General features: G+C 36.3%; 2 protein-coding genes across 3 annotated transcripts in view; one reads left to right on the forward strand and one right to left on the reverse strand.

Annotated features, from left to right (window-relative positions):
• On the reverse strand, positions 1-24,923 carry HLTF (helicase like transcription factor). Its single transcript, XM_067301515.1, is given in 25 exon segments — positions 1-1,288; positions 1,998-2,078; positions 3,410-3,590; positions 3,873-3,985; positions 5,377-5,505; positions 8,830-9,008; positions 10,306-10,427; positions 10,896-11,075; positions 11,330-11,465; positions 12,177-12,315; positions 13,107-13,250; positions 14,595-14,692; positions 14,915-15,004; positions 15,780-15,859; positions 16,552-16,639; positions 17,589-17,637; positions 18,678-18,773; positions 18,887-19,078; positions 19,296-19,370; positions 20,101-20,201; positions 21,789-21,922; positions 22,412-22,578; positions 23,158-23,301; positions 23,304-23,365; positions 24,653-24,923. Coding segments are annotated over 25 exon segments (3,204 nt in total). The 3' UTR covers positions 1-1,135.
• Positions 24,867-25,037, forward strand: part of LOC106484196 (tubulin alpha-3 chain) — a 13,806-nt gene continuing 13,635 nt past the window's right edge. Inside the window, exon 1 of one of the 2 annotated variants that reach the window (XM_013942340.2) lies at positions 24,867-24,946. The gene's annotated coding sequence lies outside the window, so the exon portion shown is untranslated. The remainder of the gene's footprint in view (positions 24,947-25,037) is intronic. The other variant, XM_013942342.2, reaches the window with a different exon arrangement.

Here is a 25,037-nt window from a genome sequence, read left to right on the forward strand (position 1 = left end):
TCCAGTATTCTTCAGTGCTTTTTATTAGTTTGTGGAACATAAACATTTGAGTAATTTACCAAATGACTCTTTCCTGTATCAGTCAAGATGTATGCAGATCAGCATTCCATTGAGGCATCTTTCAACCTGCGGAATATGTAGGGTTGGGTTGGAAGACTGTTGAGCAGTGCAAGAAAACTGTTAGAATGCTGTTAGCTATTAAAATATGGTGGGTTTGGTTCTGTGTTTTTTTCTCTTTAAACTTACTTTATGAAGGCCAACTGATTCACTGATAAGTGAGTGGGTCATACTCTACTCTGTATATATCACAACTTAAAGCACAGTAGCATTGTTCAGAGTTTGTGTATATAAGTGATTATAAACTGCATTATGAATATAAGCCTCTGATTCTAGCATTTTATCCAAATTGCAAAACATAATTGTTTTTATAAAAACAATTATTATACACATCAGAGAAATATTAGAAGGAAATATTTTACAAATGCAGTAATTAATTTTTGACTAGCTCTTGGGAAATAACCAACAGAAGAACTCCCTGCTGCATCTGTGTATTATTCAGAAATCATGAAAAAGATTCCTGTGCTTCACAAATTAAAATTTTTGAAATAAATACTATATTTGAACATAGTCTGCAAAAGTAAGAATTCCCTATGAAATGATCACTGACCACCTATTCCGAAACAAAAAATTGAAAAGATCTGGTCAACAGGAAACACTGAGATTGGAACATGAAGCTAATTCATTTCTTAAGGGTGATGTTTTAGAAGAACAAAACACACATGCTGTTTACCTTTCATTCTAAAAAGCAATGAAATTCTTATAAATTAGAACACATGAAAAATACACAGTTCTGCTTTGAGGGATTTTTAGGAATTCTTAATCTTTGTACATAATGTATAACATTTGGAAGAAATAAACACCTTGGAAAGATTTCAGTACTGCAAAATACATTTGTGCACTTCTAAGTCAACATTTAGGAGCAAATTAATTTTTCTAGTTTAAATTATTGCAAACATTTATGTTTTGACCACACAGATAGCAAAATTTTAAGTTGTCATGAGAAATAATCTGAAGATTAGCCAATATTAACTAAAGGATATATTATATTCTTTACTCCAGATACCTCAGTTTCAAACTATAAATCAATTAGAGCCTTAATTTCATTAATTTTGGTTTGTTTTATTTCACTTGCAGATGGCTTTTTGGTAGCAAAGGCTCCTGCTGCAAGTTCTCTCTTCTTATTCTGGATTTTCAGCATATTTTCTTCTACTGAATCCTTCACAATGAACTGAAATACATAAAAACCCCACTGAAACACAGGCATTTGCTCTTTCTCCCCCCCCTTTAATTAAAAAAAAATTTAGGTACATCAAAGGTACTTCAAAAAAAAAAAAAAAAAAAAAAAAAAAAAAAAAGATGAGTACACCAAAGCACAGTTTCATCATTTAGTATTCCTTTTTGCAAAGAAAACGTAAGAAGGAAGGGTTATAACAGCTGGAGGAAAACATTTAGCATTTTAATTATTTTTTCATCTTTTTTTTTTTTCTTCTTTTAAATAGTTGTTGGAAGTACAGATGTAGAAGAGAATCTGTCTTCATTTTCCCAAGTATTATTTTTGTGAGTAAGTACTGGATGACACAGACTAGTTGCTTTGCAGCTAAACAAGCTGCTGTGACATAAGGAAGAACTTTCTAAATACCTGCAAAATGATAAGCAGTAACAACCAGGCTCGGCAACAGCAATAATACCATCTTAGCCACTCCAAATGGCTCAAAAGGGACACCTTATTTCTAAAGCTATTATTTCACGGCAAATAGGTTACATATAATAAAATCTTACAGTCCAGTGCCCCCACTTCAAAAGTCACACCACAACTTCAGTTAAGTTTACTGGTGAGACACGATGCCACAATTCTTTAAAAAATACGGTAAAGCTTTTTAGAAAAAAATTATTTAATCATAGTCATACAACTTCAAACAGAAGATCTTTCAACTTACCTTAGTAATAATGACATTGTACTTCTGACCCAGCCTGTGACACCTGTCAAAACACTGGTCTTCTGCAGCAGGATTCCAAGCCTATCAGTGGTAACAATGAGAAAGTTAAATAATCTCTGTTCAAAACACATAGTAAGATGCATATGGAATCATTAAAAATGTTATCATACCATCAGCACTTGAACAGACAAGTATTGCACTGCAGATGAACTACTCCCAGCCTGAGGCTAGCACAAAAAATTAATTTTAGACTCTGTCTAAGAACCTCTGATGGCTAAACACACTTAAGATAAAGAGGAATGCAGGCACTTAACAGAACATACGTGGAAACAATACTTTCTAAGATATATCACAATTAATGATAATAGTCCAAGATATATTATAATTTTCCAAGGCAACTTCTCTGTATTTTCACTCATATATAATTCCTTTAGTTTATTAAGTAGATAATTTTTGTCTCCAGGCTGTCATTGTCACTAACCTGATTGCCAAGCTAGTACTTTTTCTTTACTATTGGTGATACCAGACATGATACCTGGTGATACCAGGTCTGAAGCTATAATTCATTATTTTCATTTACTTGGCTTTTGTTTTCAGGTGAAATCAAACTTGAGAATTTGTCTCACTTTCCAATTCCAAAAATTTAAGACACCAGGGCATAAGAGTAAATAGTGGAAAAGGGAGGAAGTGAACAGAAAAACGTCAATTTTGTGCAGTGAATAATCAGATAGGATGAAACACAAACCAATTCTTTTAAGAGATACCATTTTTCTATAATTGCTTTTTCACTACAATTTATACTTTCTTTCCTTACAAATAACTTCTCATTATGTTTCTTCCAGAGAGCTTTAACTAAAAAATAAATACATAGATAAATAAATAATCTAATCACCCTAAAGTCAGGTACCATCATATTTCTTAGCCTCCTACAATTGTGAAAAGTGATCTCAGACTCATGTCTTTATTTGTAAGTAACTTCACAAAAATAACAGAAGAGACTATAGAAGCACTGCACTGCAACACAACCCCCCCGAGTTTTTGCAGAAGCAAATATATTGTACGACTTTAAGTTATTAAATAGCACAAGCAGAAAGGCACATTAAAAAGTACCCACAAAAACAAGAAGAAAATTGACATCAAATGCCACACTGTAAGGTGTCACACCATTTTGTAAAGAATACTACTGGCATTCCAGTAGGCCTTCCATTTACAAGAAGTAAACGGAAACATAAAAGTATTGCAATAAAGCAAAAACGCGCCAGGGAAACAAACAAACAAAAACCCTGCTTGCCCTTTAACAGATACCTATCAGTGTCACTCCTCCTCAGAGGGCTTTCCTTCTACCCCTTTGAGAACACCAAAGGAGCTTCACTTAGATTACACCAGGTCATTATGAACAACCTATTACTTACAGGATCCATTAAAAACACTCGGGAAGCTGCTGTCAGATTTAATCCAACTCCACCCGCTTTTAGAGACAAAAGCATTATAGTTGGGGATCCTGCTTGACTGCTTTGGAAACACTGAATTGCTTCTACTCTTTTTTTCTGTGCCATGGAACCATCCAAACGAGTGAACGCAAACCCTGATTTTCTGAAGAGAAAATAATAACGTTTAACAATCCATTTTTTGCGACAACAGGAAACAAACATAATCAAATCCTGACCTCTACTTTGATATCTGTATTTAAAAATGTGCATTTTAAGGGTTATACATTAAAAATAACAAGAATGAGATTCATGCTCTGTGCCACTATACAAAGTATTTAATAACGTGTTCATCTTCTGAAGTTATAAAAAACTAAAATGAGACTATCTTTGTGAAACCTTTCTAAATGAGCATGTGCTTACTAAAAATTATAGTAGTTCCACTTACTTCAAAGGATTTTCTATCAGTGACAGGAAGGTTGTGAACTGAGAAACAACCAGACATTTAGTAGTTGGATTCTCCTTCCGTAGTTCTATTAAAGCATGCATTAGAGCATTTATCTGAAATCAAATGAAGACTTATGAAGTTTGATTATGACTTGGTTACATTTCACTCCTACTAGTGCTTTGATCAGGTTCACATCAACTGAGAAATCAGTGTTCTGTAACACCTTTTAAAACAGCTAATCTTAAGCAATGTGGGTTGGGTTTCTTTCAGTTTCCTAAGCAAAGTAAGGGTTGAGCATTTTTAATGGTTATAAACTACTGACTTTGGGAAAGAAGGATAACAAACCCATCTTCCAGGCATGCTTCCCACCGCCAAGAATCAACAGCTCCCCTAACCCCAGAGCAGAAGGAAAAAAGGAACAGAGCACTGGCACTCAGAATACTAAGACGTAAGCAAGGGACAGCCACAAGAGTGTTCTGTTACAGTAAAACTCAAAAAGCGAGAAAGGCTTCCCCCATGAATATGCAGGCAAATAACCTCTGCTAGACCCTTTACTGGGTATGGCAGAAGACAAGGAGGCACCAGAAGAAATCTTAGGACCAGCATGAGAAGAAACGAGCAAGGACTTTGATAAGAGAGAACATAGCCAATTTTCTCATGTAATGTTTGGCTACGACGAAGTGGAGAACCACTGCTAGAGAATGTAAATGAGAGAAATAACAGCACCAGTTAAAAAAAAAAAAAATCTTGATTCATTTTAGAGTGCAATGTCCTAAATAATTTCTTAGGTCTCCACAGAAAGATTTTTAGGGAATAAGTTTATAAACAACTTTTGAAATAACAGTAACTTCATTGCAAATTTAAATAAAAAATGTAATGTTCTGAAAAAGCATTCTCAAAAGAACAAAAATATTGGAAGTACAAGCAGGAAAATTTCATGTTTGGCAGTAAATGCACAGTGAAGAAGGTGAGGCAACAAATAGAGTGTCAGACCTTGAAAAACAGGTCTACAAGGTAAAATTAAAATGTCTCACTACTTTATCTGGCAGGTGTTGTATTAAATAAGTGGCGCTCATTCTTTTTCCCCTCTAGAGCAGAAAACGCCTATTTTTAGTCAATTTCTAAGAAAGAATGATTTACTTAGATTTTTAGTTTCCAAAAGGAAGAGCTGAATAGCTTTAATGGTTACAAAACTACTCTGTTGTCAGAAAAAGAAACAAATGATAAAGCAACAGGCTCTTCTACTGAAAGTTTTATTTAATTAACACACATCAAAGTCCACAGAAAGATGAGTACCAGATTACAACAGGCACTCTTTTTGTCTGGTTTCCCTGCTGCAAAATGTGTTTGTGGTGAAATTTTATTATGTGTTTTCTCCTGTGCTGGCTTGACATGCTGGACAGTCTTTTAAATAGTAATTTTAAACGTGCATATTTACATAAAAGTTCCAGAGAGGGCTCTACAAAACGAGAACTAAACCAAAGTAAAACAAAATGTAATGCACCTTTGAACTGGATATCCACTCCTGATCATCCTTCTTCCCATTACTGGAGTCTAATTCCTCTTCTAGGGGACATTCCACCAAATGCTCTACTCGAAGTTCGTTTCTACAAAGAGGGCAACTGGCATTTGGCTACAAAAAAATAAACACCCAAACCCCCAAAACAAACAACATTAGAAAAAAAAATTAATCATAGTGAATACTGAAGATCACCGCTATAAAGCACATTTTCCGATGTTATTATATTGTTATCCTTTAAAAAATCCTCAAGGAGTACATTCTTCCTCGTGACACACTCCCCCAGTCATATAACATAATCAAAATAATTATATTTGTTAGAGCATTAAGGTAGTATGTAAATGCTAAAAGTTTCAACAGTACTCAGCTTTCCTTCAAATAAAGCTTTTTTCTGAGCATATTTATATTTGAAGTAGGCAGCTCAAGATTTTAAAGCAAGCGAATACTTTGTCTATGGGGAGAAGACTATTTAAAGTATCGGACAGAAAAACAAACCATCTTTCAAAGCGAAGATCATTCTTATTTGTAAGCAAAGAATGAACTTAAACTCATTCTTTCTTCAAAGTCAGCACAGAAACAGTAATCTGATGAAATATACTTTGTTAGGGCCAGATATCAGACACAGGGTGTCTTTTTTTTTTTTCCTCCAACAGACATGAGAAATGAGACATAATTTAACACCAACAACTCTTCTCTTTGAAGCATACTTTGGCTAAGGCAAAGATTAGAATTTATCCAACAGCACTTTCATGGTACTACACACAAAATTAAGAAAAGACTGTGTGCACTATACAAATACGCCACTTTGGGAACCACAAAGACAGACACGAAAAATTCTTGACTAACAGTGCAACCACTTAAAATCAGCTGACTCAACTTATACAGCAATCTGCACATAAGAAGCAAAGCATCTAGGGACATGCTGCAAAGCACATCTCAGAATGCTAATCTGGAATGAACACCTAGATAGTTAAGAGGCTGGCAAACATAGTCTGCACATACGATATTAGTGCAGCAATAACGACTCCCTTTCAGGAGAGAGAAACACAGCCATATCCTGTCTCATTCCTCTTGCCACAGAGGAATCTGAAATAATAGTCTCCACAAATGTAGTTACAAATGAATCTTCCCTAACTTGGCAGCAATCCAAAATCCTCCAATGTCAAGAAAAATTAAATAAAGTCTAACAGTTTTGAAAAAAAGGAAGTCCTCAAATCCTCCTCACTACAACAGTGCTCAGAATTCTTCTTTTTTTTTTTTTTAAACTCACATCTTCATGCATCCCTTCTCCAACTGAGTACTTGAATTTAAACCAACACAAAAATGAAAACACAGCTGTACAATGCCAACATAGACAAGGAGAACTTGCAGTGAATGGATATGAAAATGACAAAAGAGTTTCTTGTAGTAAAATCTAGAAGAAAAAAAACATTATTTGAAGCTTATCTGGCATGTTTTTAGATGAATACAGTAGATACACACAAGAATTAAAATATTGTAGGTATTTTACAGCTTTATTGGGACTTTTAAGTAACATCTTTATTTACTTGTACAACTCAAGCTAGCCCAGATGAAAGACTGTAGTGAAAAGGAAAGCTTACTAAACTGTTAACCACTAAAAGTTTTTCCAATTTCAATAAATACTTTGGAAAGATAAAATGACCTTGAAGGTTGTAACAAATTAAAGATCAATCTTTTCACTCAACAGTTTTGTGTTGGCAGTTTCACATCCCATTCCTCACTGCCAGTTTAATGCTCCCATTTGTATTAATAATGGAAACCACAGGCATCCTGCCTGGAAGACCTTGTATGGGTTTACACTGTTTTGGAGGCGTGGGGGTGGGTCAGTTTGTTGGTTTGCTTTGTTTTGAAGAGGAGGTGGCCAGTAAGGTCCTCTTCTGAGTTATTTACTAGGATAAAGTTGCATTCTAACAATCCTGTTATAGGGACTACCCAACTGAGATGCAGCACTAGGACAAATAGCTACTATATGAAAATAGTTAATTCTCTTGACCCTGGAATTTAGATGTGAGCCAGTGTTTCAACTGGAAGCTGCAGAAACTCCCCTTGAGACTTAATTTAAATCAGGAATCATTCTGAACACAGGAAGGGCTTACTCACTCACTACTTTATAAACTCATGACAGTTCAAGAGAGTAGTATCTACACTTGCCCTGACTAGTCAGACTTAATTACTATGAATGCAATCTATGGAACAATGTGGGACTAGACAAAGACTCTAGGTCGCAAATTCCAAGGTCCTTTCTAGGTGGAGCAAAAGTCTTTTATTTTCGATTCAAGTAATACATGTCCCACTATAACCTGACTTATTTCTCTGCATGTCCAGATACACAAGGAAGTGGCATAGGGGCACTGACTCTGGTACAGACACACCAGGAAATCCTACGTAGGAAAAAGGCCTCTGCAAGCGCTCTTTCCTTAGAGAATAATTTCACATCACTAGATTCCCTCAAAATTCTCAGAAACTCCTGACTGGGCCTTCTGCACTAGAATCTTTTGTGTCTGACAATAAAAAGAGTAAATTTACATGCCAAACAGACTACATTTCCTAGGCTTGACTGACTACGCACAAGCAGGAACTATTTTGCCCTCTGTTGCCTCACAAAAAACTACCACCCAGGTTTAGCCTGTTATTTGCAGCTCTGCCATGTCTGAGTGGGAGACAGAACAATTCCAGAGAGGAAATGCAAAAGTGGTGGATACAGATGGTAGAACTACCACACAATCAGATTCCCCTAGAAAGGAAGGGACAAGCAAGAAAAGAGAGCATAGCTTATAACTACCCAGGAACACATAAAAAATATGTGGGGTTTTTTTGCCCAAAAAAGCAGCCAAAGGAAGATGAACCACAAACTTATTCCACTCCTGGAGGAAGAAAATCTGATGGCCTAAACTGAAAGGCAGCATAGTTCTACAGCTTCCAGGAAAGACACTTGCCCACATTTGAGTTCTATTCAACACACAGGACATTAATCTGTTAGAGAAGAATAAGGAGAGTAGCTGATTTTAGTTCAATAGCTTCCAATACACAGTTTTGGTCCCTTCTAAGCACAACAAAAACATACGCGTATCACTTGACATGCAAACAATGAAGAAGGATCCAGCCATATGAAGGTATACAACGATGCACTTGATGCCATCACATTCACCCAAGGGACTAGAAAAGGTGAGAACTAGGAAAGCAAATGAAAAGGTCTTTGAACATACCTATGGACCTTAACACTGTTCAGTTTGACAGCTGGTCTATTCATAGTTCAACTCAAGGCCAATAGTTTTTATATGCCAGCAGATGACAAGTTCTATACAATTTACCATTTATGATTTACAAGAACAATGGCTGGATGGGCTTCTGGTGGTACCAGTTCTTAATTTTTTTTGAATAGATATTACAATTAAATGCAACCATAAAATATCCAACCTGTTCACTTCTGATGACTTCATAAATACATGGTTTACAGAACACATGAGCACAGTGTGTTATCACAGGAAGAGTCAGTGATTCCAAGCAAACTGCACATTCTTCATCCGAACCAGAACTCAGAACCAACTTCATTTTAGTCACTAACATCTGACGCAGTTCTTCAGGAGTATTATTACCTGCTAATACAGAAAAACACTTGAAAGTAGAGATTTCATATAGGAGACTGAATTGTCACATATCAGCACAGTTCCATTGATCAAAACACAATTATAACAATTTTACACAATAAGGATTTAGCCTATAATGTATAAAAACACAAGATGACAAATACTAAAGAAAAACTCTAATTTACTATTTCAAAACATACTAAAAATAATCCTACTTAGAAAAACAGAAACTAGAACTCAAAGAACCTAGACTGCAAGCTCAGTGATGAGTGTATGTGTAACATAATGCCTAATGAGATCAAGCAATTTTCACGTGGCAGCTGTTTAGGTAGTGACGATATTACCGAGGTGTCGGAAGTCACTTTATTTATAGTTAAGACTGCTCAGAAACATTCTTAGAAATAAATAAATAATTAAATAAATAAATTCAAATTATACTTAGTAATTACTAATTCATTTCCAAATAATTATTAAAACAATTATCCACTAATTTCTCCAAGCTGTATTTTTCAGAAAGATAAATAGCAACCGTCTAAAAAAAGTTCTACACCATATTCTCATTGGTCTTTTGGTTTCCTGAAAAAAATAACACCTATACCAATAGCATCTCTCAATAGGATTTTTTGAAATATTAAAACTGTGAATTCTTAAATTCAAAGTATTTTAAATAGACTATACCTTCTTCTGAAATAAATGGGTATCATTTTTAACCCTGTGCAGCAGGTTTCTCCCAATAAAGTTCCACTCTCCTTTCAGTCCCCTGTGTTCACCTCTCCTTACAGCCATAAGAAAGTCACTAGCTTCCTATTCTGCTGAAGATGCATCAGATCCTCTGACAAGGCTACCAATCCAGAAACAGTTCCCCCAAACTCATCTACACCTTCTCTCCTGACACAAGAAGAAATTTGCAGCAAAAGCACTTCCGTAAATTATTACAACAGATACACTGCTTTTTAAGAAGCTTTCTGCAGCTGGCTCTGCAGAGGTCTCACTTCAGTCATTTATGTGAGGGGCTCTAAAAGCTTATCATCTCCTGCTTCTAGCCTTTATAACTACTAACACTTCTTTGCTTTCCTTTTTATTTGAGTATGTCCTTGAGTACTTACTTCTCAAACATATTCAAACAGATTATGGTAGGAAAGGAAGAAGACATAATAGGGAACAAAGCTAAAAGGTCAGTAATCCAAGCTGATAGGAGGAAGGCCAAGGACAGAAAGCTCGGAAAGCACACAAACATGTTTGCGTTCTTGACTCCAAAGTGAAAGTCCTGTTTTCAGAAACGCAGAAACCAAATATACTCACTCACCAGCTGAAAAACTAGAAGATGTATTTGTACAAAGATGAGGATGACAACAAAGCTGCCGCAATCTGAGCAGGACACCAAGGATATCAGCGTAGTGAGCTAGTACAGTCCCTTCATTGAAAAATCTGAACAACAATTTTATTGTTAGAGTATGAAATACTACAGCCCGAAGTAACAGATGACATCAAGGGATGGAGTTCAGCTACTAGAATTATGTTCTAATTTTTCACTGTTCTGTTTGAATAACTATGTTTTCTCAAATCCTCTGCTGAAAAAAGGTACAAAATGCTACCAGTAGCATGTTATACTAGAAGAAATTCTAACGAGCAGTGACAAAAATTTTAAGACCATTCTTCACGTATCTGACATTGCTTTCTGTCTTAAGATGGTTAGAACTTCTAACACATAGTTAAGCAATAGTCTTCTTCACTTCAGAGCTGAACAGATGCTATTACTAATTTGCAATTATTAGCTTAGAACATACAAACGGACACACTCTGCTACTATAGCTAACATGACCAAAGCTTCTGGAACACTGGTTTGTGATATCAAACTTCAACTTTCAGGATTCAGAAAGTCTTCTTTCTATTTACCTGTTAATGGCAGCTTTGCTCTCCTTCTTCACAGATTGATAGACTTGTCTCTCTTCCTCTGTAAGCGTAACATGCTGAATAAGTACTTTACGCTCTGGTAACTCCAAAATAGGTTTTCCTTTAACTTTACTTGTTTTAGTTCTTCTAAGGGTAATACTCTTAATCAGTGACTGTAAACGCCTAGAAACACACACATGGACCACTTATTTCATTAGCAACAATTACCAGTGGGTATTTTTTGCAGTTTACTGCATAAATACGTGTTCTGTATGAAATCCAAGCCTAGTAGTAAAATATAATCCATTAATCTGAAATATGAAAGAACCGACAATATGTTATGCATTTCAGTTTTAAACTTGAAAAATTCATTTTTCACACTGCCCTCATTACCGCCTGTCATACCTTCCCATAAACTCTTTGCGAAGGCTTCATACCTAAGTCCTCCTGGAGTTCCCATTGTGACTGGACGCTGAATTGTTCTGTGCCACCACTCTCGATCAGTAAAAGGTTTCAGTTTTAAAAAGGAAATAAGAGACCACAAATCCTTTACAGAATTCTGAATAGGAGTACCTAAACAAAAAGTAAATAAACAAAAAGGACTGTAAAACCTCAAAGAGTCTAAAAATACAGAGTTTTAGTCAAAGTGAAATCTCTAAGCTTTTTCCAAACCATAAACAGCAGATAAGGATTTTCACAATTAGTTTGACCTGTTATTATATATAATACATATTATTATTTTTTAATTAAAATACTACAAAGCACTCAAATGTATGCAGGTGAGAGAAGTGCAGCTCTCAATGCTAGGAAGCCTTGGATGATAATCTTTTCATTTCACCCTTACCATCAGCAGTTACATCATTATCTTCTGGAAGTTAACTTTAAGAATCATGTTTGCATGGTCCCAGACAGTTTCTAGGATGGTGGTACATTTCAGAAACCTTCCAACATTCAGATAAACAAGAAAGAGTAAGCTCCTAATCAGATCTAACATGCTAGTACACAAACAGGTCCTTTTTGCTCGTACCTCCACTGGATCTGTGATACCAAATGTTATTTTAAAATTTGTGGTCACAGATTGAATTAAAAAAAAAAAACAAAAAAACCCCAACAAGCCTAAAACACTGATCAAAGACAAGTTTAAAAACATTCAGAATAAACCTGACATGGACAGACATTAGGCACATCCCAGAAAAAGACAAAGTGAAAACACCTACTGGAAAACACAAGGTGGTATTATTCTATGATGATATGCACTGCAATTCCTCGTGTCAAATATTTTACCTGTAAGTACCCATCTTCTGTGTGCCTCTAGACTTAAGACAGCTTTAGTTTGCTGAGCATTTGGGTTTCGTATAGTGTGTCCCTCATCCAACACAATTCTCAACCACTTGATTTTGTGTAATGGGCTGTCATCTCTGATCTGAAACAGAGTATTTTTTGATCTTTTGACTCAAATGAAAATACTTTTTTGCAATTTGGATTAATTTAGGCTGTTAACATAATAATTTCACAATTACTAATGGAAAATATTTATTTGCATCTTGTTTACTTCTCAGCACAGAATAGTAAAACTAAGAATGAGGTATTCATTCTTTTAATGATTCCTGTAAAGTTCTACGAGTTTTCCTCAGACTTTATTGTGGGGGATGAGCTACAACAAAAGGAAGCTAAGGCTAAAACAAAGGAAAGGCTTCGACAACACAAAGATATGGAAGATAGATGAGAATTTACAAAATCAAATAAAGTTTACATTATACTTCAGGCTTTTAAAATGGCTGTGATTTCTATGAAAACAACACTTTTCAAAATGTCTTATGCATATGAATTATTTGGTTGCAGCCTGTATAGGGCACAAGAGCTATGGAATCATGCTTTTACATCAAGAATTTGATACAGGAAAGCAGAAACGGGGTTCTCATGCCACTGAGAATTGGAGCGATCTACACACTTTACATCCTTCTCTATCCTTAAAAAGTCTCTTCCTAAAGCTATCATAATTACAGCAAAGTCATTTTCTCCACAGAAGGAATCAATAAAGAATACCACTGGTTACCACAGCAAACCTGTAGGAAAGCATGTAAAGCAAAACTACAGCTACACCCTTTGGATCGCCTAGCAGAACAGCACTCAGATATGCTGCCATCATTATCCCAAACACTGGAAGTCTTGAATAAGAAGGTATTTTCCCAGAACACTTTCACATTTACTTACTCCATAATCAGTAGCTAAAATGTTATAAGTTGTCAGTACGACATCTTGATCTGAAAGAATTGCTGGGTCTTTGTTACGGTCGGAACCATAATAAATATAAACATTTAGGTGAAAATCTTGGCTGGTATGTTGTTCAAACTGGTCCTGAAAGGAAAGTCACCAAGAGTCACACAAAAGATACTGTTTCACTACATGACTGTTAGAAAAAAAATTCCTGAAAGTTGGCTTAAGTAATAACCATTTCCCCTAGCGCTCTGATACTCTACACCTGCTTATAAAACAAAAGCAATATGGGTTTCTTTTCACCTGTCCGCCCAGGTGACAAGAGGGATCAGGAATAACTATGTTTCTACTTCTTGTAAAATATTAATTCACATCCTGATGGTATAAGCACTTCGAAATCTACTATTCCTCCCAAACTGTAATGGGAGAGCTTCTGCATTCTTTCTCACTTTCTACCTTCCTCTCCTCTTTGTTCATTCTTTTACTATTCATTTACAATTTCTCCCACTACTGTGTTAACCACCTTAAGTTTTTAGCTTTTTGTCATATAAATGGAATGCAACATTACAATGCACTGCTTACCTGCAGGCTGCACAACAACGCAATCCATGACAGCTAATATACCATAAACGACTGCACGACTGTCAGCAAAGTATTAAAAAAACCACGGCTTATATTCCTTACACTTGTTCTCTCAAGCACTTGACATAAAGTAATCATTAGACAGACACTTTTTAAATACTTAATTCAGTTTCAAGTAGATGAAAAGAATAATTTTTGATACTATTTGCAGAGTTTCCCATTTGATGATATGATTTTTTTTAACTTACAGTCTAAAACTAGAATTTTGTTTCCTTTTTTTATTAACGTTCTAACCACAGGCAGCAAAGACTTCCAGAAAAAACATAATTTGAAAGTTAAAGTATCCCCTTAATATTTGCACTCAAAATGGTATGAAAACAAAAAACCCTGCAACTTATGCAGAAACTGAGCTAGAAGGGTTCCTCAGCCTGCTCCCCCTAGCAGACCTACTCCCACAAAGGGTAGGATCACCAAATTACTGAACATCTCTAATAGATTAAAGAAGTCACATACATCATCAATAAAGTGTAACTTCATTTTGAGCGTGCAAGAAGTAGGATGTCTCCTACACGTCCCCCCTCCCTCCCCCAGTCAAGGAGTTAAATCAGCTCACAACAGAGTTCTGGAAGTGCCAGAGGAAATTAATCTGCCTAGCCAGAAGCAGGAAACGGAAAGTGAGCTCTTTCTTTTTGATAGCGGTAAGCTCATTACTTGTGGAATTGCACTGTCATTTCAATACTACTTTGTTTCTACAGTTTCTATCAAATATACCTCCCTTGTGAAAGCAGCTCTATTTCATGAAAAAGGAAAACCATGACATTTTACCATCATGAAACACTACTGGCAGTGCTACCTCTGCAGCATCAAAATAACATTTACACATTAAAATAGCATAGAACCTACAATCCAGTTGCTTAGGACAGACAGTGGACATATAATCAGTGTTGTTCTGGGGTTGTCTTCAGAATATTTTTTCTCAGCTGACTGTATGCTAGCAGTACCTGAGAAAACAGAAGTCACATTTAATAGCAGTCCACTTTAAAGCAAAGTAGAAGCTCATAGAACTTACATGGCTCCCTGAAGTTCTGTTTATATTTCTTCATCTGAACAGTATCAAAGCAATTCATAACAACATATGCTTCATTTATAAGGTGATATCTATATAACATTTCAGCTTCAAGTAACACCCAGAAATTAATAAGAGCTGTTTACTTCTTCATTACCCTTTCTCTTTGTTTTTCTTTTTAAAGGAGTAGGCGATGCTACAAGAACAGATCCAAAGCCTTTATCTTCTGGGATAACACAAGAAGTTGCTGCAAAAAAAACAGAAAAACATAACAAGTTTTCACACAATGCATACACGTGCATTTATTTTTATGACACATTTCATAAAATTCAAACCTGTTAACCAAACAAATTACTTTTCCTCTCCAATACAATAAGGTAGTGTGCATAAATATAGTATCTAATACAACTACTTACTTCAGGCTACGAATTTTCAGAAGAAAATGATTTACCAACCATTACAAAAGTAGTTTAGCACAGGTTTTGCCCCAAGTACTTTAAACCTAAACTTACTGCTCACTGAAGACTACCTGCAACCCTTCACTTTCTTTCATGCAAGATACTTAGTTCAACAAATGACACGTTTTTGCCTTTTCAAGATCACATTTCAGGCATTTACCTCAAAAAGTACACTTAATTTTTTGAATGTTTCTCCAGTCCTAATGCCCTTACAACATCTTTGTCAAATCCTAAAAATCTTACTAATTCCATTTTTCACCATCTATTTTGACCTTGTTCATAGCTTGTCACAGCTAAAGAAACAATTAAAAACTGTAAAAAGACTAAAGTCTTTTACTTTAAAGTAAAGACTAAAACAGTTATTTGTAAAATCTTCTGCTTAAAGTTTTCACTAAATAAAAAAATACAACTAAGAAGTTTCTTTAACTCCTTTTCCAGTTAATTTGAAATCCTTTTCAATTTTGGCTGGAGAAAGGAAGAGGTGACGTGTCACAGTAATTAAGGCTTGATCCTTTTTTTAATTTTTTGACAATTAGGTTAAAAATAGAACTCCCTGCAACTTACTTTCTGTTTGCAGTGGTAGACATTCTTCAGACTCTCCTAAGTCACTGCTTCTTGAATATCTCGGTTTCTTGGCTTTACCTCTAAGATATTAACAATAAGGAGAAAAAAAAAGAAACTTTACTACTGTTTGAATTTAGATAGTAAGTCTCAAGAGCATAAACAAATACAAAGCAAATTAACTTGATGTTGCAAATAAGAGATCATAATGATTTGAAAATTTTATTTTTAAAAGGAGGCAGAAAAAAGGGGAAATCAAAAAAACAAAGTGCTGCAGGGTGAATGATGCTCATACAAATTAGTACAGATCATTATTGAAATTCACATTTATTATGAGAAGAACAAGCTAGTGTGATGGGAAGATTCAAACATATTAGTATGTTTCACAACTTCATCAGCACTTAAGGTGTCTTTCTGATAGAAGCATACCTGTAAAGTATTTTCTAACCATGAAAAAACACTGATGGATGCTAAAAGGAAAAGATCACTTCACAACAATTTTTTCAGATGATACACACTAACGTTTTTAAGACTCCTTTGCTGCTGAAGGAGACATCCGAGTCATGTACGCTGCTTAGAATAATTTCTTTTAAATATATCCCAAAGCACAACATACAGACAGAACACTTAAGATAAACATAAGCACAAGTATAAGATACTGAAGGAGGAGGAGAGAGAGCAGGAACGTGTTTTTGGCTATGCTTAATCAAAAACAAGTACAAATGACCATTTTTAACAAACCAGTAAAAAGACAAAGATCATTCCAGATACATACCTTTTCAGATGGCAACCTGAGAATTTCAATGGAATAGCTTCAAGCTTTTTTACACTAGAAACACCAGGCTCCACTGTATTGCTAGATTCTTCATAAAGAAGAAATAAAGATTTTTCATAAAGAAGCATAATTATGAAAAAGAACCTGCATATTCTTCAGCTTGGTTATCAAACCAACTTTAGAGTAACTCGATCAACAAACCAAGAAAAGATTTTCATTAAAACAAGCTGAATTGTTCTGCATGTGATGAATGTTACTGATATTGAGATCACAGGTGAAAAATAAAAATGCTTTTGAAAAGTATTAAGATTTTTTTAAAGTCATAAAAAGTATACTGAGATTGCAGGTGGTCAGAAACCAAACTGTCAAGAAAAGAGCATGCAAAATGCAAGCATTGTACTGATAACAAAAAGGGTCACAATAAAGTTCTACCAACAGTTTTAAATAATGCTAAGTAGAAAGGGTTTTTTAAGGTTGAAGTCTCACTAATTAGGGATTTCTGCATTGCCTAACACAAAACCAATCACAAGAAGACAAAAAGGCATGTGGTAACATAATAAGTGCGTGCACGTGATTTACACACACACAAAAAAGCTTGGGTTTTTTGGGAGGGGGGGAATTAATGTCTTTTATTGGGTAGGGGACAAAACCTCACCTCCGCACTCAGCCAAAAATAGCATACAGGAAGCAAATGCAAAAAGAAAACGCATTAAAGCAGAGGTGATACTGAAACTGAGAGAAGAACGCTTGCAGAAAGAGTTTTGCTGTAACTCAGTTATAACTCCTGGATCTGATAATATACTGCAATGTGTAGGTTTCTCACAAGGCACTTTATCTTCCTATATGTCAATTGAAACATCTTTAAAAGACATGTTTTAAATACTTCTCTGAGATACTTAGTTTGTAAAGAGTTTTTACACACTTGTGAAACCAGACTGGTACTGCAATACTAGAACTGACCACAGGCTAAGAGTTTCTCAGGTAACTACACTAATTATCATGCAAACGCTACTGGTCTCTTCATAGTTTACTGTCACCTTTACATAGTCTGGGTCCAACGTTGTTCGTGCCAGTAGTATCAAATTCCTAAGGAGGAATGGAAACTTTTATTCTTTAATGTAGCAACAGGACATAATGCCAATAACATTATTACACTAGCTATCCAGTAATTAATTACTGCTCTGAAACATGAAAAACTAGTTCAGTGCTATGCAGCTAGGTCATGTAAAAGTTGTGAAAAAGCTATACTTTTTTTTAGTAGCCACATACACAGTTCAAATTAAACTGCAGAAAGGCAGAGGGGAGAAAATCAGGCTACACAGCTGCCCTAGAAAGAAAACACCCTAATAACACTTTCCCCTTAACATTCTGAGGTCAAATACAAAGCATTATTGTGTTAAATTTAGACAAGTATGTTAAAAAAAGAAGTGAAAATCCCAGCCCTAATACTGTCAGGGAATACTGCGTAATAAATCAGACAATCCTAGTATTTAGTTTATTTCATTGTCCTGCAAATCATATAAAAAAAGGCACATAGCAAAGCAGACACTTGAACTAGACTACCTAAGAGCTTGCACAATTGTGTTTTCAATTTTTTGTAGTTTCCCTTCCCCTCTTCATTTTAAATATCTGGCAAAAACATAAACCCAATTGTTTTTTTATACTGAGACCCTGTGCTTGATACTCTGGGTGCTTCAGGCACTCTCTCCAAACCGCACAGGAATCACGCATGCACAACCCCAGAAATGACACTATGACACTATTCTTATTTATGCATTCATAACAGCAGAGAAATTTAAAAGAAACTTAAGAATTTATAGCATTAACAATTAAATTTTTTTTCCTTCAAAGTTTCTGAGTTCATTCTTCCTTGGAGTATACTCAAACACGCACTCTAAAGATAACACAAGTCTACAGCTCAATCATGCACTTTGAAATAATATAGTCTAGTGCAACTACTTAGTGCAACTAATCTATCCTATTTTTCTTATTTGATGTAGCTGGATAACATTGTGTATACCAAGTATAAAAAGTTCGCAGTATATAAAGTTACATTAAGCACTTTTTTTTTATTAACTGTTTAATTGCTAAATTAACTGTGAAGCAATCTTTTTCTTTCATCTCACCTCATAAGACTTATCACTTGTGATCTTTTCAACAGGAAGAGGCTTGCCATCTTGAAAATTTGTGAGAATCAATGCAATAGTAGTAAGCGTTTTACCCTGCATAATATAACAATGTCATATATTCCATGGATTTAAGAAAGAAAAGAAAAGAAAAAAGCACCACATACACAATTTGTACAAAAAAATTCAAACTTGGTAAATATTTTTACCAATCCCATATCGTCAGCCAGTATTCCTCCAAGAACATTTTTTGGTCGCTCCTTTACTGCAAAATTTGTAAGTATATTGTAATAGAAATTATTTCTCTCTTCCCAAAATGGTGGCAAGTCATTACTGTTCTCCCGTGAAACCATCCAAGCTAAAGCTTGCTTTTGATGGGGAAGCAACAAGGTTCCAACAGCCTGTAAATTAAAGAGACATATTATGCAGTTTTCCCATATTAAATACCACCTGCCATTTTTGAAATAAAAAAAAATATTTTTTTTAATTCCTTTGTATCTACTAAAATCTTTACTGATCCAAGCAAATCGTGTGACTAGATGACAGAACTAAACATGTACCTGGATGAGAATAAGTTTTTATATTTTTATAGAAAATGTTTTCCAGCTTAAGTAATACCTCTGCTCCTTCCATTTCACAAGTTTTATCGTCTTCCTTCAGATCCTCAAACAATTTGTCAAATTCACTTTTAAGCTGTATAAATTAATAAAAAAAACAATTAAAATATAACCTCAATAAGCATTCAATGACTCTATGTCTGTCATATAGTAATAAGCATAAATAGTTCTACCACTGAAGACCTGAGCTGCTGGACTATGTTTTGTTGAAACGGCAGACAAATGCATTGTTAGCTACTGCAATATAAGAACGAAGTTCAGTTTTTCCGAGACACACATAGGCAAATAAAAGCAAGAGCCTGAGAGGGAATGGCTAATGACATTCACATCCCTATACAATACTCAGTATAGTAATTAATTCACTCTAATTTGGAATAACAAAAAAAAATCTTCACAGATCACTGTAGACCAAATTTTAAGATGAATTTTGGGAGTCTCTTTTTGTTTTAAATTTGAGAATGTGAAAATATTTGCTATCTGGTAAAACACCAGGACAGAGAAATAAAAATGCACAACCACATACGAAGAATTGATGAACAACCAAAACCTCCCAAAATGCCAAGGGAGTCAAGGCTGTCACAGCTGAAATTTCTGCTTACAGTATAAGAAAGAAAAAGTTCAAAAGTTCAAGATGACTGACCTTTAAAGCAAATTCGTGGCTCAAAGACAAGAAAAAAAAACAAAGTATTTAACTGCTTCCAGAGACAGACTTCCACTTCACAAGCAACATTAATAAAGAGTTAAAAGGCCAACACTGTTAAAACACTACCTTCCTAGTGCTTGCAATGTAAGTATAAAAAGCAAACCTGTTCAGCTGTCAGGTGCACAGCAGCATGAACTGGAGCGCTGTAAGTTTGTCCAGTTTTTCCAGAAATCCACTTTGATCCAAAACCATATTCTGAACCTACTTGTCATTAAAAACATAGTATTTTAAAAAAGGTATGATGACAACACAACCTCAGTCTTCACTGTCTCACGGGCAACAGTGCTGATCACAGGCACTGTAAAACACCTGGCCAACATCTTTTCCCATCTGTCTTTTAGTCTCAGTTTATCCTTTACTCACTATGGGTTACAAATGCATTCAACAAAGCCTCCTAAGTCTCATAGGCAATGAGCTATGGGTTGGGATCCTTTGAGATGGCATCTCTATTTCTTAAATATTGTTCTGCTGCATAAAGGTTGACTTGCTCAGATGACTGATAACACAAAATGCTTTTTACTCCAAACTCTATTTCTCTTTAGCTATGCACAATAGAACCTAAAAGATAACAACTGAAAGCTTGTTTTACATTAACATATACATTAATCATTAAAATTGATTTTTCACCAAATGTTTACTCCTATTAATAATGAAAATTGCTGTGATTCAACATCTTAGTAACAAAAGCTGTGTTCTTTAGAACTCAGTGATGCTAGAGTTCTGAAAACAATAATGCAACTGGCACAAAGGTCTGACAACAATTTTAAGATAAGTCCAAAGCTATGCCCTTGACAAATTAACCAAGGACACACATACACCTACTCCAAGTAGGTCAACAAAACTGCAAAGCCCCAGACAATGCATGGCAATCCAATCCAGCAACCACAAGAAATCAGCATATGAAACAAAGCTTTCCTAATAGCTAACAAATATCAAGGCATACCTCATGCCCTCAGTTGCACCACTTATGCCTTCCTATCCTTACTCCACTGCTGTGGCCCCTTAGGCCACAAACCAAGGGACAGCCCTGGGGATGTGCTGGGGAGTAAGAGTTTAAGGACACATGGACCTAGCCAGTTTTGAGACAGCTAAGGAGATGACCACTCCTAACAAACCGAGGAAGGTAATCAGTCTCCCCCAAAAATGATTTCCAGTATCAGAGGGCCTGAGTTCTATTTGGGAAAATTAGTAGTATTTCCTACCTCACTGAGGTCATCATACTCCCCTCTGCACCCACCCTTACTCCTGATTACTACTATAGCCTCCACAAAGCCTGGTTCCAGGAGCACAGGTGCTTTTGTGTGAAGCTGGCTCTGCAAAGCACCAGGTCTGCTAAGTTTATTCATTTAGACACCACACCTCATTTCTAATTTTCTCACACCTCACCAGTAGGATACATGTCCTAGCACTCAACTGCTAACCAGTAGCACTGTCCCAGAAACCTCACTGCATGAAAGGATCTTTTCTGTTTCAAAAAAAATTTTTTTCTTCAAACCTAGAGAAATGCAGAGAAACCTCATGGATTTTTAAGAAACTTAAGAGAACTTAATGTATTTTTGAAGTAACTCAAATGCCTCTCCAATTGCTGTCAGCTATTATAAAAGATAGGATACAAAAGCACAGTTCCTGTGAATCTCAAAATTAATAGCTGTGAGCTCTGCATTTTTCCCCAATTAAGTTTAAAGTTTTATGAATGATAACGCTATGACAAGGATCAATCCCTTAAATATTTGTTCCAACCAGTGGCAAGTTCAACTTCAATATTTTAAAAAGTAAATGTTCAAGGCTTACCTTTCAAAGGAGGAGCCAATTTAAATCCATGCATTTTTAGCTGATCTAGCACAGCTTCCTTGTTTTCTTCTCTTCCCCAAAAACTCATTTGTACAGGCATGGTAAAGACATTTTTTGCTCCATAAGGGACAACCCTGTTAAAAATCAGAAAAGCAAAGCAAAACAAAACAAAACACAGCATTAATCTTTAAATAGTTTAATCTTTTACAATGAACTTTGTTATTGTCAGAAAAAGGTATCTGAAGTGTTTATTTGCAGCAAAAGATACAGTTTTCCAGACAAGCTTATGCAGTATGCAGACAGTGAAATCTCAGTACAAGTAAGCCTTTTACAGAAGCTACCACATCTAGTCCGTTTAAGAGTTCCACAATGACCTTTCTTTCAGAAATTTGCTCCCACTAGGATCTCTGAATTTTATCATATATGGGAAAGAATGAACTGTAATGCAAGTGGTTCAAGAGAGTAGTAAAGAGCCTGAAAACACGAACCTTTAATCATATTACTGTGAGCTGTCATTTCTGCCAAAAGAGAATTATAATAGCTTTCTGAATATGCTAATGCAGCAACAAAATGCTTCCATTACTTTATATTCATGGAACTAAAAGTGTAATTTGCCCACTTACCCTTCAACTACTGCTAGTTTGTTGTCCATAATGCCTGCCAATGCTGCTGCTAGTTCTTTTTTAATATGGCCTACTTGGTCTCCATTCACATTATTTACTTTCACCGCATTTTTATCATAAGGATTATTGGGCTCCCTCTGCAGTGCAACCATTTCATTGTTATTAACCTAACAGAAACAAACAAACCCAAAACACGTTCATTAAGGTGCAAATTATTTGCAGAAATATTAAATATACATTTAAGTGTCCTGAAGCTAAAAGTTAATTCAGTATAGCATTCTGTTCAGTCACTGTAATAACCTACTACTTACTCAAAATACCAAAAGCATTACAAAAGAATAACCTGCTAGATGTCAGCAATTTAAAAAGTACTCCTGAGAGCAAGAACTACATCTGACTACCAGCACAGCAGATGAGCGTAAGCCTTGTAAAACCTGTTTTGTAAAAGAAGAAGCATCCCTTTTTGTCTGAACAGTTCAAAGACCTATGTAATTTCTTGTTTTCAACCACTTTCATTTGAGTCAGCAGATGAGCAGATTTACCAAGTAACTCAACCAGATTTGAAAGATAGCTACCTTTAGTTTATTTTTCAAAATACAATTAAGTTTTAGATTATGCATTTCCTGTGAAGAATTTTGAATACACACTACACTTAGTCAAAAATTCTGGGAAATTTTGAAATTTAAAGGTTTTTTTGAAGCTGGCAACAAGTCTTTGTTCTGCTTTATTATTTATCATGCACTTACAACCCCTGTGTAGTATCGTAATCCAACAATACTTCCTCGCAAAGTTCCATATAAGATAGCTGAATCTGTATCCTCCTCATCTGTTCCAGAAGTGTCACCTACAGAGAAGCCTTCTGACCCAAGACTGGAGTAAAACTCAGAAGGGGAATTATGGGAATAGTTTCTCTCTCCTGTGTAGAAGTTGGGCAAGCATCCCCATACTGAACCTCTGCAGAAAGACACAATGTGAATTATTTGAGAACAACTTAATAATAATAAATAATAATAATTGAAAGATTATTTCCTTGTAATCACTAATTTTCACCCCTTTCTTTACATGATGGCTACCTATAAGCCTAAGCCTAACAATTTTATTCAGATAATATTTACCTGGAAACATTCAAAAAAGTCTTATGCTAGAGTCGCATTTTTTCTGCCATTTTTTATCTCCAATAAATTCATTTAATCAAATTACAATAAAGAAGAGTTGACAACATAACTGACTACACTAAAGTATTTGTGCATTTTACCATATATTCCCTTGCAGGAGTATCTTAGTCCACAACATTAAGAATTACATTTATTTTTCCAGCCTTAGTTATGTCTCTAATTGTAGTTGGCACAGTAGCATTTCCATGTATTTTCTAAACACTAGTTTACCTGATCTAAGAAAAAGGTTACAAAAGTGTTGATAACCAATTACCTCTGTATGACTTCATGCCTATAGATCCACAGGAGACAGCATAAAAGAACTAACAGAAATACTTATCTTACGAGTTGCAAGGCTAAACAACAGTTCCCTGCATTTTTATTAGGCCTAACATCACCCTTCAGTACTTTATACAGCTTTAGAAATAATCAGCTACTCCAACTTGACACAAGCAATGACACTGTACATCTGTAATATAAATTTCCATCAGCCAGGTTCCCTCTCTGATGAAAAGACACCTAATAACTCCTGTTCTTGCACAGTAACTAACAGATGGAAATGTCTGTGGTCACATGTCAGATGTATACCTAAGTGAAAGCAAACATACTAACAATTGTTTTTAGTAAGTAATATGTGACAGTAAAATCTCGATACAAGTTTAAATGAACATGTAATTATTCATGATCTTTTGCACATCGGATTACGTTAATAATACTCTCAATTAAAGCGATTAGTTTCAACATATGAGTTCTCTGGAGCTTGGCATAGCTACACTTTGGTTTCTTTTGCATGCAACATCCAAAGCGACCATATAGTCAACACTGCACTTCCTCTGACAGCAGAACAGCCGAAGAAGTTCGCGTGGAGCAGACTGCAGAGGAAGCAGCGAGGGGCCAGCCGCAAGCCAGGCGGCCGCGGCCCACACGGGGAGCGCTCGGAGGCCCTGCGGCGACCCAGAGGCCGCCTGCCGGCCCGGCCCGGCCCGCGCTCTCCGCCGCCGCCCGCCAGCACCCCGCCGCCCGCCGCCGCGGCTCCGCGTCGCAGCACAGCGCGTCCGGCCCCCCCCCGCCCCCGCCCCCGCCTCACTTGGGCAGCCTCCACGACATGGCGGCGGCAGGGCCGCGGCGGCCTCCGCACCGCTCCGGCCTGCCGTGCACCGCCCCCGCCTCAGGCCTGACTGACGACGGCAACCGCCAATGCCCGCCGGAGCAGGCTCAGACGCCGACCAATGCAGACAGTGCGGGGGTGGCGTCGTCTTTGGCCGCGCCAGGCGGGGGCTCGCCCTGGCCTTGGCCCGGGGCTGCGCCGCCGCCGCCGCCCGCGCCCGCCAGCACTCGTGCCCGCCGCCGCCCCGCATCTTGCCGACTGTACCGGACAACGGTTAGTGTTAAAAAAATCCATTTGCAATGGTATAGGACTTGTGCAATTAGCCATAACAGTTACAGACAGGACAATGTTGTTCATGGGTTTG

Source organism: Apteryx mantelli, chromosome 9 (assembly GCF_036417845.1).
Source record: "Apteryx mantelli isolate bAptMan1 chromosome 9, bAptMan1.hap1, whole genome shotgun sequence".
In the NCBI taxonomy this organism is placed as follows: domain Eukaryota; kingdom Metazoa; phylum Chordata; class Aves; order Apterygiformes; family Apterygidae; genus Apteryx; species Apteryx mantelli.